The 15,784-nt window shown below is 36.7% G+C and overlaps 1 protein-coding gene across 6 annotated transcripts in view; it reads left to right on the top strand.

Moving 5' to 3' along the window:
* Positions 1–15,784, top strand: part of anks1b (ankyrin repeat and sterile alpha motif domain containing 1B) — a 221,244-nt gene that overhangs the window by 132,843 nt on the left and 72,617 nt on the right. For all 6 annotated transcript variants that reach the window (XM_051108157.1, XM_051108158.1, XM_051108156.1 and 3 more), the window contains one exon: positions 14,780–15,426. In XM_051108157.1, the coding sequence (XP_050964114.1) occupies positions 14,780–15,426 (647 nt within the window). The remainder of the gene's footprint in view (positions 1–14,779; positions 15,427–15,784) is intronic.

Raw genomic sequence — 15,784 nt, forward strand, 5'->3', positions numbered from 1 at the left:
ATCCGGTGGCGTGAAGTTCTGAGGTTCTTTGCTTTATTCCCTGGAACAGAAGCAGATTTTCTGGGCTATCAACACTGAGATCTTGCAGTTCGTTTCTGTCGATGGTACTTTTATTTAATTCTTCTGGCATACAAAGACAAAAAAGGGCCATCACTGGAATCACATGTTAGCATCTCCTCTGAGAGACCAAGATATGAATGCCAAGCGCTGTTGCGATTGAAGCTGCGGATCAGAGTCGAAATCACAGTAAAGGCATTGAAGTCTTCTCTCCGCAGCTCCAGGAATAGATTTCACATTTTCATGCTTTCGTTCACCCCATCTTCTTCCTCCTCCTCCTCACTATTTATTAGCTTTATAAGGTCCATTGTATTGTTGCCTTGGCAACTAGCGTTGAGTGAGGAGCGCATTGTAGTTTCTTTGATGCTGTGCCTTCATAGGTGATGAAATGAAGTTCTGTCGTTTCCCTACAGTAGGTGCGAGAGAGATGGAGAGATAGACAGAGGCACGATGAGAGTGTGGAGAAGACAAGTTCTCATCGCTTTGGGTTACCAAAGGTGGTGTATTTTTATCCAGCTGCGCTTGGTGCAAGCGTTATTGATGTGGTGTTTTGTAACTGTGGAGAGAGATGAGTGAGAATGCAGCGCTGCGATGCGCAGAGGCCTTTCAGCTGCGAGATACAGTCAAGCTGTTCTCTTTTTGCTAACCTGCATCCTTAACCCCCACGCAATTGACGAGTTAAGCAGTGATTTCATTGGTGATCGTAGAAATAAATATTAGAATATTATTTGCATTGTGTTCACCCAAAAATGAAAAATGCCTCATAATACTCACCCTCAAGCCATCCTAGGTGTATATGACTTTCTTCTTTCAGATTAATGCAATCGGACTTACATTAAAAAATGTCCTGGCTTTTCAAGCTTTATAATGGCAGTGAATGGGTGTTGAAATTTTGAAGTCTAATAAAGTGCATCCATCCATGAAAAGAAGTGACGAACACGGAAGTGCAGTGGAAAGAACAAAACAAAACACCATCAAAAATCAGGATTTGTAAAGAAAAATATTGTAAGATTTTGATACATGCCAAGAGGAGACTGGTTTTCCTTTGCTGTAAACAGAACTTTAATGGGAAGGCTAATTATTGATCAGATTTTTTGATTACTGATTAGAAGATGCTCCTGAAATTTTGACTGTGTTTCTAAAATTTATAAGTAAAAGTAAGCACAGAGCCCTGATGCACCTAGGATGGCTTGAGGGTGAGTAAATTATGAGATAATTTTCATTTTGGGTGAACTGTCTCTTTAATGTTTGAATCTCATTGCAAGCTTATACTTAAGACTTTGGAAATTGTAATTACGATGGGATGGATAGGAATATAATTGATGCATTTTTAAAACTACTATCTTTTTAGTTTATTTTTGGACGTTTTTGCTTAGGACAGATTGTGGAAAGACTGAATGAATGAGTACAAACTACTGAAGTAAACTAGTTAACAACTTACTGTATGATACAGTAACAATTACAGTAGCTTCAATGATGATTCTGTAAATGACTGCCCCAACTCTGAACTTAAGGGCTCAAAGAAAATACTGGGTTTCCCACTGGCAATTACAACATTGTGGTGGCTTTCTTGTGCATTCAACCAGTAAATACGGCCATTCTGACATCACTTAATGGCAGCATCAGTCCAGTCCGTGGGCATCTTCGAAACGCCCTTGGGCAGCTATTTCCAGACAAGAAAGCACAGTTTTTATCTGCTTGAATAGAGAAAGAATTAAATCTCTTAAACTGGTTGCTAAACTTACAATTAAATAATTGTGTGTGTGTGTGTGTGGGTTTGAATTGTTTGATTTTATACAGTAAAGCTAAAATTTATGCAGACACCTTCAACATTTCTCACAACAGTGAAAATGGTATGACAAATATGACAAGAACTGAGATCTGATCAACAAAATCAACAAAAAGTCGGATAACTGTTAGTATGACAATATTTACGCAACTATCAATACTTTGTTGACCAGTTACCAAGCACTGCTTAATTTTTTAGTTAAATTACAAGTGTTGAATTGAAAATCGTGAATTTCAGAGTGTTTTATGTGTATATTACAGAACATATTTGATGGTATAATTGCACAATCATACTGTACAGTCAGTATTTTTTTAAAGAAATTATTACATTTGCATTAAATTCATCAGAAATGTCAGTAAAGACTTACATTATTACACAAAATGTCAAATAAATGCTGTTCCTTTAAACTTTATATTCATCAAACTATCCTGAAAAAAATGTATCAGAGATTCCACAAAAATATTAAGCAGCACAACTGTTTTCAACATCTTTTTTTCATTTCTGAAGGTTTATATGACTGGAGTAATGGCTGCTGAAAATTCAGCTTTTCCAGAATAAATTATGACGTATATTCAAATATAAAACAGTTAATTTAATATTTATTTGATCAATTACATTCAGCCTTAGCAAGCATAAGAGACTTGTTTAAAAACAAAAGTTTTACCAACCCAAAGCTTTCAAATGGTAGTGGAAATTTGATTGGTGCTATAAATAGTGTAGAATCTTAAAGAGATAGTTCACCCAAAAATGAAAATTACCCCACGATTTACTCACCCTCAAGCCATCCTAGGTATATATGACTTTCTTCTTCCAAATGAATACAGTCTAAGTTATATTAAAAAATGTCCTGGCTCTTCGAAGCTTTATAATGGCAGCAAATGGTGGTCGAGGTTTTGTCAAGCTCCTGTGAAAATATGGTAGTCTCGCGAGAACCAAGTTTTGTTTACAGCAAAGGAAAACCAGTCTCCGAGCATTTTTCTTTACAAATCGTCTTTTAGTACTTCTTATTTGTGACCGGTGTTTTGTTTTGCTCTCTCCACTGAGCTTCGTCACTTCCTTCCTACGTCCTGCTGGAACGCCACTCTCTCATGAACGCGTGTAAACAGTTTGCGGAAGCTAGAGATTACAGTTTATAAATTGTTTAAAAATTGTTAAATTGCTTCAAAAAGCCTTTATTAAACCTCTGAATCAATGTGGAGTGCTTTTTATGATGGGTGGATGTACTTTTTTAGGCTTCAAAATCTCAACACCCATTCACTGCCATTATAAAACTTGGAAGAGCCAGGACATTTTTTAATATAACTCCGACTGTGTTCATCTGAAATAAGACAGTCATATACATCTAGGATGGCTTGAGGGTGAGTAAATCATGGGGTAATATTCATTTTTGGGTGAACTATCCCTTGAAATATTTGTTTTGTATTTTGTCAACTTTAAATGCATTTTATTTAAAAAGAATGTTTAGTCCGCCAGTCTAGAACAAAAAGACTAGTTGCCTATATAAACTGATAGTCTCTCTTAATTGAAAGGTGGACTGTCCTGAGTGTCTTCCTGTCTTCCTTATGTAAAGTTCTTTAAACGTCCAAGAACTGACCTGATGGCCACTTATGCTGGTCACTGTATATATTAATGAAGTGTTTTGGTGTGTGTCCATGCATTCATGCAGGCATTATTGTGCGCTCTACTCGTCTTTATGACTCAGTGTGCTAACGGGGCTCCGTGGCATAATTAAACACCATCATTCCATTAAAGAGAGTTTGATTAGAAGATCTGTGTGTGTGTGTGTGTGTGTGTTCCCTCTAGTGCAGCCACCCACAGGGATTCAGAGATCAGAGTCCTGTGTGTTGAGTGCTTAGATAAAAATTAATGTTTTTACTGTCCACCCATAAACAGACACAAGAATGTATGTGCAATTACAACTGTATAAACACACACACACATGTGTCATCTTAACAGTTCTAGCCTCTAATGTAACACAAATCTAACATCACTTTTCTGACAGCATGCAGACCCCACAGCACTTGTCGATGCTGGTTGCCGTGGAGATGTGCAGTTTGAGACAAATGGGAGAGCTACAGCGAATTCAATATTTCATAATTGTTTATGATTCCTGTGGGCATATAGGGAAGATATATTGCAATTCTGTATAAGAAAAGGTATTGAACAGTATATTGTGCTAGTGCCGCCCATGAGAACTGAGAGACTGACAGACTGATTTGAATCCATGCGCATGTAGACGTCAGGCAGCAGGCCCTTTAAGATGTTCGGTGATTGACAGGTCTGATATTGTTCTGTGGCTTTTAATATCTAAGAGTGAGTCAAGACGAACACCACAGAAAATGAAACAAGATCGCACCAGACGTGATGCTGAACCCTTGCCTGCAAACATAACCTAACTTACCCCTGCTGATGTAGCACTCACCCGCTCATACACGCCTGCTTTATGACTGTCTGTAGGCTACACAAGTTCATTTTTTGTTCTAATTTATGTTAATGTCACTACAGCTCTTTTTTGAGAGTTGAAATGTTTAGGACAATAATTGCTGTTACTTGTGTTAGTGATATGAACAAACCTCAAATTGTAAGTATACTTCAGTACATCAAGAAAAAGGAGTGTTATGATTTTTCGTAGTATGATTTACTCACCCTCAAGCCTTCCTAGGTATATATGACTTTCTTTTTTCAGGCGAATACAATTGGAGTTATATTACAAAATATCTTGGCTCTACCAAGTTCAATAAAGTGCATCCATCCATCATCATAATACTCCTCATGACTCTGGGGGTTAATAAAGGCCTTCTGAAGCAAATCGATGTGTTTGTATAAGAAAAAAATCTGTATTGAAAACTTTCTAAACCATAATCTCGGCTTCCGCTAACTGCTGTACGCACGTTCACGAGAGAGTGGCATTCCTGAGGAAGGCGTAGGACGTAGGATGTAGGCGTAGCGTAACCTCTGGTGAGAATATGCTAGTCTCGTGAGAACCAAGTTTTGTTTACAGCAAAGGAAAACTAGTCTCCTCTTGGTTTATAGTGAAATCCTCCTACATTTTTCTTTACCAATCTTCGTTTTATACTTCTAATTTGTGACCATTGTTTTGTTTTTGTTTTGCTCTCTCCTCTGCGCTTTGGTTCATAAACTTTTAAATAAGGTTATTTTTCTTACAAAAAAACGCATCATCAAGGCCTTTATTAACCCCCCGGAGCCATGTGGAGTACTTTTTATAATGGATGGATGCCCTTTATTTTGCTTCAAAATCTGAACACCCATTCACTGCCATTATAAAGTTTGGAAGAGCCAGGACATGTTTTAATATAACTCCGATTGTTCGTCTGAAAGAAGAAAGTCATATACACCTAGGATGTCTTGGCGGTGAGTAAACAATGGGGTAATTTTCATTTTTAGGTGAACTATCCCTTTAAAATATGCCACTAAATTAAAAAAAAAAAGGTAATTGCGACTTTTTATCTCACAATTCTGGCATTTTTCTTGCAATCGCGATTTTATATCCCGCAATTCTGACTACAATTCTGATATAAGGTCATAAATTGCAGGAAATAAACTCATAATTCTGACTTTTTCTCACAATCGGTAATTACAAGTTCTAAAGTCAGAATTACGAGATATAAACTCACATTTCTGAATTTTCTCAAAATTGAGAATTTGTATTGTAAACTTTTTTCTTGCAATGTGGAATATCAATTTTCTTTTGTTCTCAGAATTGACATAAAATCAAAAATGCGGGTTCTGAAGTCAGAAATGCGAGATATAAGCTCACATTTCTGAATTTTTTTCTCAGAATTGCGAGTTTGCATCTCGAAATTCTGACTTTTTCTGCACAATTCGTCTCAGAATTCTGAAATATAAAATTGCAATTGCAAGTTCTCAGAATTGTGAATTTGTGTTTTAAAATTCTGACTTTTTTCTTGCATTTGTAGGATATAAACTCACAATTTGGACTTTTTTCTTAGAATTGTGAGATATAAACCCACAATTGTGTTATAAAGTTCAGTTTTGAGAGCATAAAAGAATTGCGAGTTTATATCAAGAACTGTGATATCACTTCAGAAGGCCTTTATTAACCCCTGGAGCCATGTGGAGTACTTTTTATGATAGATGCATGCACTTTATTTTGCTTCTAAGTCTCAACAGCCATTAACTGCTATTATAAAGCTTGGAAGAGCCAGGCCTTTTTTTAAATATAACTCTGATTGCACTCCTCTGAAAGAAGTCAGTCATATACACCTAGGATGGTTTGAGCATGAGTACTTGGCAAAGTCGTATATTTTCTTTTCTGTGTTACATAACTGCTATATCACTGCAGACCCTAAGCATGAGCTATAGTAATATTGATGTTTGCCTTAGCGAGCACTAAGAAGATTTTTCTCTGCACTGTTAGAATATTACAGTTGTATGTTTATTTATTTATTAAATGTAAAAAGCACGGGTACAGATACATTTTCCTCTTTTTTCTCTGTGCGAGCTGCTGTAGGTCTGGCAGGATCTCTGGCCCTATTTTTGGCAGGAAATGGGTGCAGTTCAATACGGCGCAGTAAACATTTGTTAACAAGCAATTAAACATGTGGCCTTTAATCCACTGGAAAAGACAGCCATCAGCTCAGAGTGTGTGTGTGTGTGTGTGTGTGTGTGTGTGCTTGTGTGAGCGGCTCAGCCCATTCTGCTCTTTTCCCTACTGTTCTCCATCATTACTTCCTCCTGCTTCAACAACCCCACCCTGATTTTGAGTTTCATTTCTAAATAGACACATTAGTTCAACATACAGTGAGCTGTAAGTGCACACAAATACATACGTGCAGAATACTTATCTTTCAGTTTCTCTCCAAAGCTGTGACATGACAAGACATGACAGTGTGATCGAGCATGTGCACAGATGAGTGTGTGCACAGAAACATCACTGGAATGTTGTGTGGTGCAACAGTGGCCCTATCAGATCTTTGAGAATGAAAAACTACATGTAAACGAATATGTGAGAGTGTGACCTCAAAGGTGGGAGCCTCATTCCTCACAAGATCCTACTCCTGAAAACTTCTGCTGGCTGTTTTAACGCTTCATACCTGTCCTGCAAAAGTAGGAACGAGCACGATAGAGGTCTTCAAGAAGGAGGTAGGTGGTGTAGCTTTATTGCAGCATGCGATATTTTTAACCATGGATGTTTCTCTATGGAAATGTTTAATGGAGGGAGGGGAGATTCACAACTTTTTTAAAGAATATCTACTACTTTTAATTTAACCCCTGTTGGGCTTTAGATTCTCTCTTCACTGTCAGCCCAGCATGCACTGCAGCTCTTGTTATATCACTCACTCTGGCTGATGTTCTCCTCCCTGCTGTTTACTGCATGTTCTGGAAAAGCTCTTTGCACTAGTGAGTCAGAAATACAGCAGTGTAAGCCCATCGTCCTGATAAGACCCCTGTAAGCTGCTCTTACACCCCAGCAATCTAGTCACCTGAAATCAAAATTCAGTCCTCATTTACTTGGGTTTCAAAACGCCAAGTGGTCCATATGATTTGAGCTCTATATTCTGAAAATTTCTCTCAAATCTCATTTGGGTTGAGGTATGTTAAATAGGAAAAAAGGTATGACTTTTTATCTTACAGTTCTGACTTTTTTTCTCTCAATTGCGTGTTTACATCTCGCAATTCTGACTTTTTTTCTCAGAACTGTATGAAGTCAGAATTGTGAGATATAAAGTAAAAATTGCAGGATTTTTTCTGTGGTAAATTTGTATTTTGAAATGTGACTTTTTCTTGCAATTGAGGGATATAAACTCACATTTCTGACTTTTTTTTTCTCAGAATTGTGAGATATAAAATCGCAAGTGCGAATTATAAAGTCAGAATTGTGAGATATAAACAATATTTTTTTCTCAGAATTGCGTGTTTGTATCCTGCAATTCTGACTTTTTTCTTGCAATTGAGGATATAAACTCACATTTCTGACTTTTTGGCAGAATTGAGTGATATGAAATCATATTTGCGAGCTCTGAAGTCAGAATTGCGAGATATAAACTCACATTTATGACTTTTTTCTCAGAATTGTGTGTTTGTATCCTGCAATTCTGACTTTTTCCTGCAATTGAGGGATATAAACTTGCATTTCTGACTTTTCCGCAGAATTGAGTGATGTGAAATCATATTTGCGAGTTCAAAAGTCAGAATTGCGAGATATGAACTCACATTTGTGACATTTTTTTCTCAGAATTTCGTTTGTATCCTGCAATTCTGACTTTTTTTCTCGCAATTGAGGGATATAAGCTTGCATTTCTGACTTTTTCGCAAAATTGAAAGATATTAAATCATATTTGCGAGTTCAAAAGTCAGAATTGCGAGATATAAACTCACATTTATGACATTTTTTCTCAGAATTGCATGTTTGTATCCTGCAATTTTGACTTTTTTCTTGCAATTGAGGAATATAAACTCGCATTTCTGACTTTTTTGCAGAATTTAGTGATATGAAATCGTATTTGCAAGCTCTGAAGTCAGAGATATAAACTCATGACGTTTTTTTTGAAGAATTGAGAATTTGTATCTTGCAATTCTGACATTTTTCTCACACTTGAGGGATATAACCTCACAATTTTGACTTTTTTCAGGGAATTGTGAGATTTTAATTCACATTTGTGAGTTGTAAAGTCAGAATTGTGAGATATAAACTCACGTTTCTGACTTTTTCTCACAGAATTGCAAATTTGTGTCTTGAAATTCTGACTTTTTCTTCCGCAATTGTGGGATATAAACTCACAATTCTGAAAAAAAAAATGTATTGTGCGTTTTAAAGTGAGAATTGCGAGATGTAAACTCACATTTATGACTTTTTTCCCCAAATTGTGTGCGTGTATCTTGAAATTCTGGCTTTTTTGTCAAAATTGCAGGATATAAACTTGCAATTCTGACTTTTTTTTCTTCAGAAATGGAACATGTAAATGGTGACATTTTCGTTTTTTGTGCAAAATCCTTTTAAATCTTAGAAATGGGCCACAGCTGGCTATTCAGTAGCTTTTGCACCTGTTCTCTGCACATTTTGATGAGTACACGGCCTGTCAGTTCATCAAATTGAACAAGATGGATTTGTTTTTTCAGGGCATGAACTCTGCCCCACTGTTTTCACCTCAAAGCTAGAGTTTCTCATATATGTGTCTTTCTAAATTACGACAAGTAACCCAAGCGATCTAATTATGTGGGAAGAGTTCAGACGCTGTGCTGCGGGATAGATTTCTTCCCGCTGACCCCGGATCAGCCTTTTGTACCCTGCGTGAGCTTTTGATGCACTCGCTGCAGTGCTCAGATAAAACTTGAGCGCTTCTGCTGAGATCTCTCTGATTCTTTGCCCCGTGGGTCAGTTCAGATGGCGCCGCAGTCAATCTGCAGTAGATCACTTTCTTTCTGTCTGTCGTCATCCTTTTCTGTTTCCTCTCTCCCTTCTGAAGGCCAACAGCTTTGAGTCCATGATTTTAGGAAGCCACTGTGCTGTTTCCATGACTACCGGATGTCACCTGTTGCGGTTGCAGCTGTAGATCTGATCCGGGAGGAATATGGAAAAAGGGACAGATATTAGAAATTTATAGTGGGGACGCACTAAAAAACATAAAAGATATTCCACAGTCCAGTTTGTTTGCTCATTTATTGGTTCTTTTTATTGGGTATTTTACAGTAACTAAGCAATGTAATTATTTACATTTTAGCGAGTAACGCAATATAGTAATGCGTTACTTTTAAAAGTCACGTAACCCAACACTGATATAGATAATTTAGTTTTTATTTTATTTTATTTTTAAAAATATGTTGTATTTTACAGTAACTATGTAATGTAATTAGTTACTTTTTTTAGCGAGTAACGCAATATAGTAATGCATTACTTTTAAAAGTAACTTAACTTAACACTAGTATAGATAATCTAGTTTTTATTTTATTTAATTTTAAATATATATATATATATATATATATATTGTATTTTAAAACAACTTAACCCAATACTGACATAGATAATCTAGTTTATATTTTATTTTATTTTACTGTAACAAAAAAAAACATTGTATTTTGAAGTAAATAAGTAACATAATTAGTTACTTTTTAAGGGAGTAGCGCAATATAGTAAAGCATTACTTTTAAAAGTAACTCAACCTAACACTGAGGTAATCTAGTTTTTATTTTATTTTATTTTAATTTATTTTATTATTTTTATTTTATTTTACTTTATTTTATTTTATTTTATTTATTTTTTATTGTTTTATTTAAAAATATATATATATATTGTATTTTAAAATAACTTAACCCAACACTGACATAGATAATCTAGTTTATATTTTATTTTAGTTTATATTTTATTTGATTTTATTTTACTGTTAAAAAAAAATACATTTATTGTATTTTAAAGTAACTAAGTAACGTAATTAGTTACTTTTTAAGGGAGTAACGCAATATAGTAATGCATTATTTTTTAAAAGTAACTCAACCCAACACTGATATAGGTAATCTAGCTTTTATTTTATTTTATTTTTTAATTTAATTTAATTTAATTAAATTTTAAATATATATATATATATATATATATAGTAAAATAAAATAAAATAAAACAAACTGACATAAAATATAAACTAGATTATCTACGTCAGTGTTGGGTTAAGTTATTTTAAAATACAAATTTTATTTTACTTTACTTTACTTTACTTTACTTTACTTTGCTTTATTTTATTTTATTTTATTTTATTTTATTTTATTTTATTTAAATGTTTTTTTTTTAAAGAAATTTCCAATCTCAGACCTCAAAGCACAGACATTTTCCAGACATTACTGTACAGATTGGTTTTCTCAGAAAATGTTAAAACCCACACACACACAAAAACAATCTCTTTCCCCTGATATCTCTCGTATTTTGGTGGCACATCTCTCAGTGATAGCAAAGATCTCAGAACACTCATACCTTTATATTACCCATAAATTGTGCATTTTATTTGATCTGTTTCCCAGAAACTAGAGTGAACTTTCCATTATGGCTGTGTAGGTGTGCTGAGTGGTTTCTATACTGTAGATGGTTATCCACTTCTCCCTTGCTGTGAGTCTGGTGAACACGCTCGTTTTTTTTCTTTAACATGCTACTTCACTGTACGCTTTTATTTAGACAGTTGTTTTTGTCATTGTACATTAAATAAATCAAATACTGTATGTTTTTAAAATATTTATACTGATATTAAACGTATTATTCGAATTCTGTTGGCATCAGATTGTTTTGGGAGACTGATTTGCATCTTTATTATGCGGTTAAGAGAATTCAGACAGATAGAGTCAACCTACCTTGTTTTTCCTTTGATCCTTTTCAGTGTGAGTTTTTCCTGCAGCGTGTTTGTATTTGGCTTCTCGCAGTTGACGGTCAAGGCCTCTCTGTGTTTTGTATGCCAACCGCTGTTTTGTCTGAGATGGCAGTGACCTTTACTACTGTTGTGATAGCTCATGCTGTTTCTGTCTCTCTCTCCATGGATGAACTCATCATGGCGTTTAACGTACGGTCCTTTCGCTCTCAATGATCGAAACTGACACGGGCCCTTTTGTACAACATCATCCTCTCTCTTCAGGGTCACAAGTGAATCTGGGACTTTGTTTTAAAGGATTGTATTTACTCACCCTCATATCGCTCAAGACCCGTATGACTTTCTTTCTTCCACGGGACATAAAAGGTGACATTTTTAAAATGTACTCGTCGTTCTTTTCTGACGCTTTCAAACTTCATAAAAGTGAATGGTGAGTGATTTTGATGAACTCTTTCTTTAAACTCATTTTGTTTGTGTGAAACTTACTCAATCTCTTGTTGTCTCCACCTGTTTTGCTCTCCCTCAGCCTGCAGGAGTGTAATTTGATCTTTATCGGTTGAAATGCTGTTTACATGAGCTGAAACACGGCACCAATGCTGGAAAAGGACGGCATGGGGGAGCGTTGAGCTCTGATGTCTCCCTCCGAGTGTTATATATGCTGATATCCTGTTTAGCGTCATGTCTCTCTGTGTTCACTAAATCTGACTGCTGGAGTCCAATCCGGCGTACGCATCAAAAACCTTTTAAGCGTTGCACGTCTTCCGCCGTCCGTGCCCGTGTTTATCACAAGAGACGCTGCCTTTTCACATGATATACCAGATATAAGAGAGGCGATGTGTAGTGAATGTAGTCCTGTGATTTATATTACTTGTTTTATAGGCGCATGTTTTAATGAGGTTTAAAACACTCATTTACAGCCTGCTTTGAGGATGTGTGGAGTTGGGATGAGACCAGAAATGGTTTTTGAGAGCTGTTTTAGTTATTCATCAAAGCTGAATTTGCTCGGTCTCCATTTAGTCTTGTTTATTTGAGCTGTGAGCTTTATGCAGGATCAACGCTTTTTTGATGCAAAATAAAAATAGCAGCTTTCTGTGTTCCTTTCAGATTCCTCAGTTCCGGTGGTTATTTTGGCCTGTAGCACAGCGTTCCGTTCGGTTGATTATTCTGTGTTGGAGATAAAAGGCAACTCATGTGACTGTCTGGACAGGATCAAAGCTGGATGTACTAATATGTGTGTGTGTGCATGCAGTGCTTTGGTTGAAGACACCAAGAGTCTGTTTATTTGACCAGATTTTACTTGCATTTGTTATTATTATTACGGCTATAACTAAAGACCCTGAAAGAAGCCAAAAGAAGAAGAAGCCACCGAATTGTGCAATAAGACAAGGCATGGTTAGATCTGTGGAATTTTTATCTGGAGAAGAAGTATATTTTAAACTACTTTTGATAATCAACTTGACATTTCAATAAACGATACTACATTGTGTAAATTAAAATGATTTAAATTCCACATTCAGCACAGAAGATGTTGTAAAAGTGTGCTGATTTCACAGTGACCTAGTTAGTTCTGCTAATAAGCATGACCTATTACTATTGCTCATTCTTAAAGGTTAGGGTATTCACACAGACTACGTGTTGAATTTAGGTACATATCATGTCTAGCAAATTTTGTGCTACAGACATAAATGATACCTCAGGGATAGTTCACCCAAAAATGAAAATTCTGCCATTAATTATTCACCCTCATGTCGTTCCAAACCCGACCTTCGTTCATCTTTGGAACACAAATTAAGATATTTTTGATGAAATCTGAGAGCTTTCTGACCCTTTTTGTGCATAGAAACATTACGGTTGAACCACTGATGTTACTTGGACTATTTTAACAGTGTCTTTACTACCTTTTTGGGCCTTGAACTTGTCAGTTGCATTGCTGTCTATGCAGGGTCAGAAAGCTCGATTTTATCAGATTTCATCAAAAATATCTCAATTTGTGTTCCAAAAATGAACGGGTTGTACGGGTTTGGAATGTATGTTTTAATGAAATAACACTATAACATATTACAGTTGAAGTCAAAAGTTTACATACACCTTTCAGAATCTGCAAAATTTTAATTAATTTACCAAAATAAGAGGGATCGTACAAAATGCATGTTACAATGCTCACTGATGGTTTAGAAGGAAACACCATGCATGAAGAGCTGGGGGGTGAAAACTTTTGGAATTTGAAGATCAGGGTAAATTTAACTTATTTTGTCTTCTGAGAAATATGTAAATATCTTTTGTAGCTTCTGAAGTGCAGTACTAAATGGAAAAATATGATATTCAGGCAAAATGAGAAAAAATGTGCATATCTTCATTCCATTCAAAAGTTTTCACCCCCGGCTCTTAATGCATTGTGTTTCCTTCTGAAGCATTAGTGAGCGTTTAAAGCTTCTGTAATAGTTGTATATGAGTTCTTCAGTTGTCCTCAGTGTGAAAAGATGGATCTCAGAATTATACAGTCATTGTTGGAAAGGGTTCAAAAACACAAAAATGCTGAAAACCAAAAAATATGTGGGACCTGAAAGATTTTTTTGAAGAACAGCAGCGGTTTAACGGTTTAACAAGGGGCTTATGAACAACTATCACTAAACAAAAAAATACACAGCTGTGGAACATTCAGGTAACAAGAAGTTTATGTAAACTTTTGAATGAGGTGATTTTTATTTATTCAACTATTATTTTCTCTTATGGACTAAACATCTTTTATGTGAAATATCTTATTCAGGTCAGTACTAAATAAAAAAATAACATGCATTTTGTATGATTTCTCTTTTTTGGTGAAATAATTAACATTTTTAATGATTCTGAAAGGGGGTGCAAACTTTTCTTTTTAAAAAATATAAAAAGCTAACGATTATTGTTATTCGTTTTTCATTTTTGAAAGCAAAAACAACCTCCGAAACCTCACATGCTCATGACTATACAGAATAAATTCCTTTTTCTGAGAAACAGGAAGAACACCTACAGACGCCTGAACTGGAATTTAAACATCAGAGCCTAATAATAAATATAGACACTGCTCATCTTTATCAAGACCTGAATAAACTCAGTGACCTCCGTGAACTGAGATCCGTCCTTGCTGGTTACACCACAGATCGCACACTGCCTGAGGACAGATGCTTTTAAGAGCTCTTTAGTGAAGGGGTCTTGGGCTTCTTTACATGGGGCAGTGCAAGAGACAGTTCTCGGTGGGCCGTAGGGGACAAGAGGAGGACAAGAACAGGGTCTCTCTCACCCCAGTGAACGGACTGGCTTGCCCCCAGCCTCAGGCGTTCATTTGGTGCTTGTCTCAACACAGCTAGTCGACCGAATTACATATATATTCATACACAACACTAATTCAAGTACTCTGTGTCTGGAGTACAGAGCGAGGACACATTTGTATCTTTTTTGTGTGAAGGGGGACACTGTCCAGGCGCTCAAAGAGGTAGTTTTCCTCCTGGGTTTGTCATATTTTCGATGGTTGCTTTATATATACTTATATTCATATGTGTAAAAGGAAAAAAAAGAATGAAGTCTTGAGAATCTGAGTTTACTGATTTCAACACTTTTTCCCTTCTTGCAGACGAGTCAGCGCACCAGAAGGAGTGCATAGAGCGAGACGACAGAAGAAACAGCCACGTTCCCGAGCAGTTCGCCGGCCTCCTTCACGGTTCGTCTCCTGCCTGTGAATCCCCTGACAACCCTTATCAACTCTACGGCAAAGTGAGAAAGTTCGGCGTTCCTGAGCCTCCGCTCCGGCACGGGAATTTTCTCAGGGCGCCCGAGTTTTCGCCCCCGTTCCCTCGCACGGGCAGCGAGGCGTCTGCCCTTAAGACCCAGAAAGAAGCAAAACCGCAGATAGTCTACAGGACGATTTTTCACACCCGGGTCAACCAGGGCCCACTAACACCTACCGAATCGGGCGATAAGACCGTCGGGGTGCATGTGAGGAACGGGGAGGTCCGAAGCAAAAACTCGGGCAGCTCTAGCCCAGCAAGCAGCAGTACCGGCTACGAGGAAAGAGCCTGCACTCTTGGGAGGATGAGGTCCATGCCCAAAAACATTTTGGACCTTCAGCTGTCCAGAAATTTCTCCAAATCTGACTCAAACTTAGTGGCCGTGTCTCCCATCGAAGAGGAGCAGTGGAGTTCCAGGGGGCAGAACAGCCCTGGTAAAAGCAGCCCCAACAGACTAGAGAGAACCCCCTCCTTTACGGCAGAGTGGGAAGAGGTAATAACGTTTTAATTACCAACTAATTGCAGAATCATTTCCACTTAATTAATTCACTTAGCCTGAAGTAACCAAGACTGGCTTGAAAGGTTTTCTTTCTGTGCTCGGCATATGTTTTTGATGTGTGATGCAAACTCATGCCCTTTCGCCAGAAAGCCTAAATTATTCAACAATGTTGTCATGGCAGCTAAATGATTTTTAATGCGTTTCTTTAATATATTAAATATGCGTAATGATAGGCCCGGGACACTGTTTCTCTTCTGTTTTTCACTAGGCCAGCTTTTATCCAGGGTAATGTGGCATATAAAAAGTCAAGCAATCAGTCAATTAATAAAGGAAGTGCCTTTGAATAATGACA

Source organism: Labeo rohita, chromosome 4, assembly GCF_022985175.1.
Source record: "Labeo rohita strain BAU-BD-2019 chromosome 4, IGBB_LRoh.1.0, whole genome shotgun sequence".
Classification (NCBI taxonomy): Eukaryota; Metazoa; Chordata; class Actinopteri; order Cypriniformes; family Cyprinidae; genus Labeo; species Labeo rohita.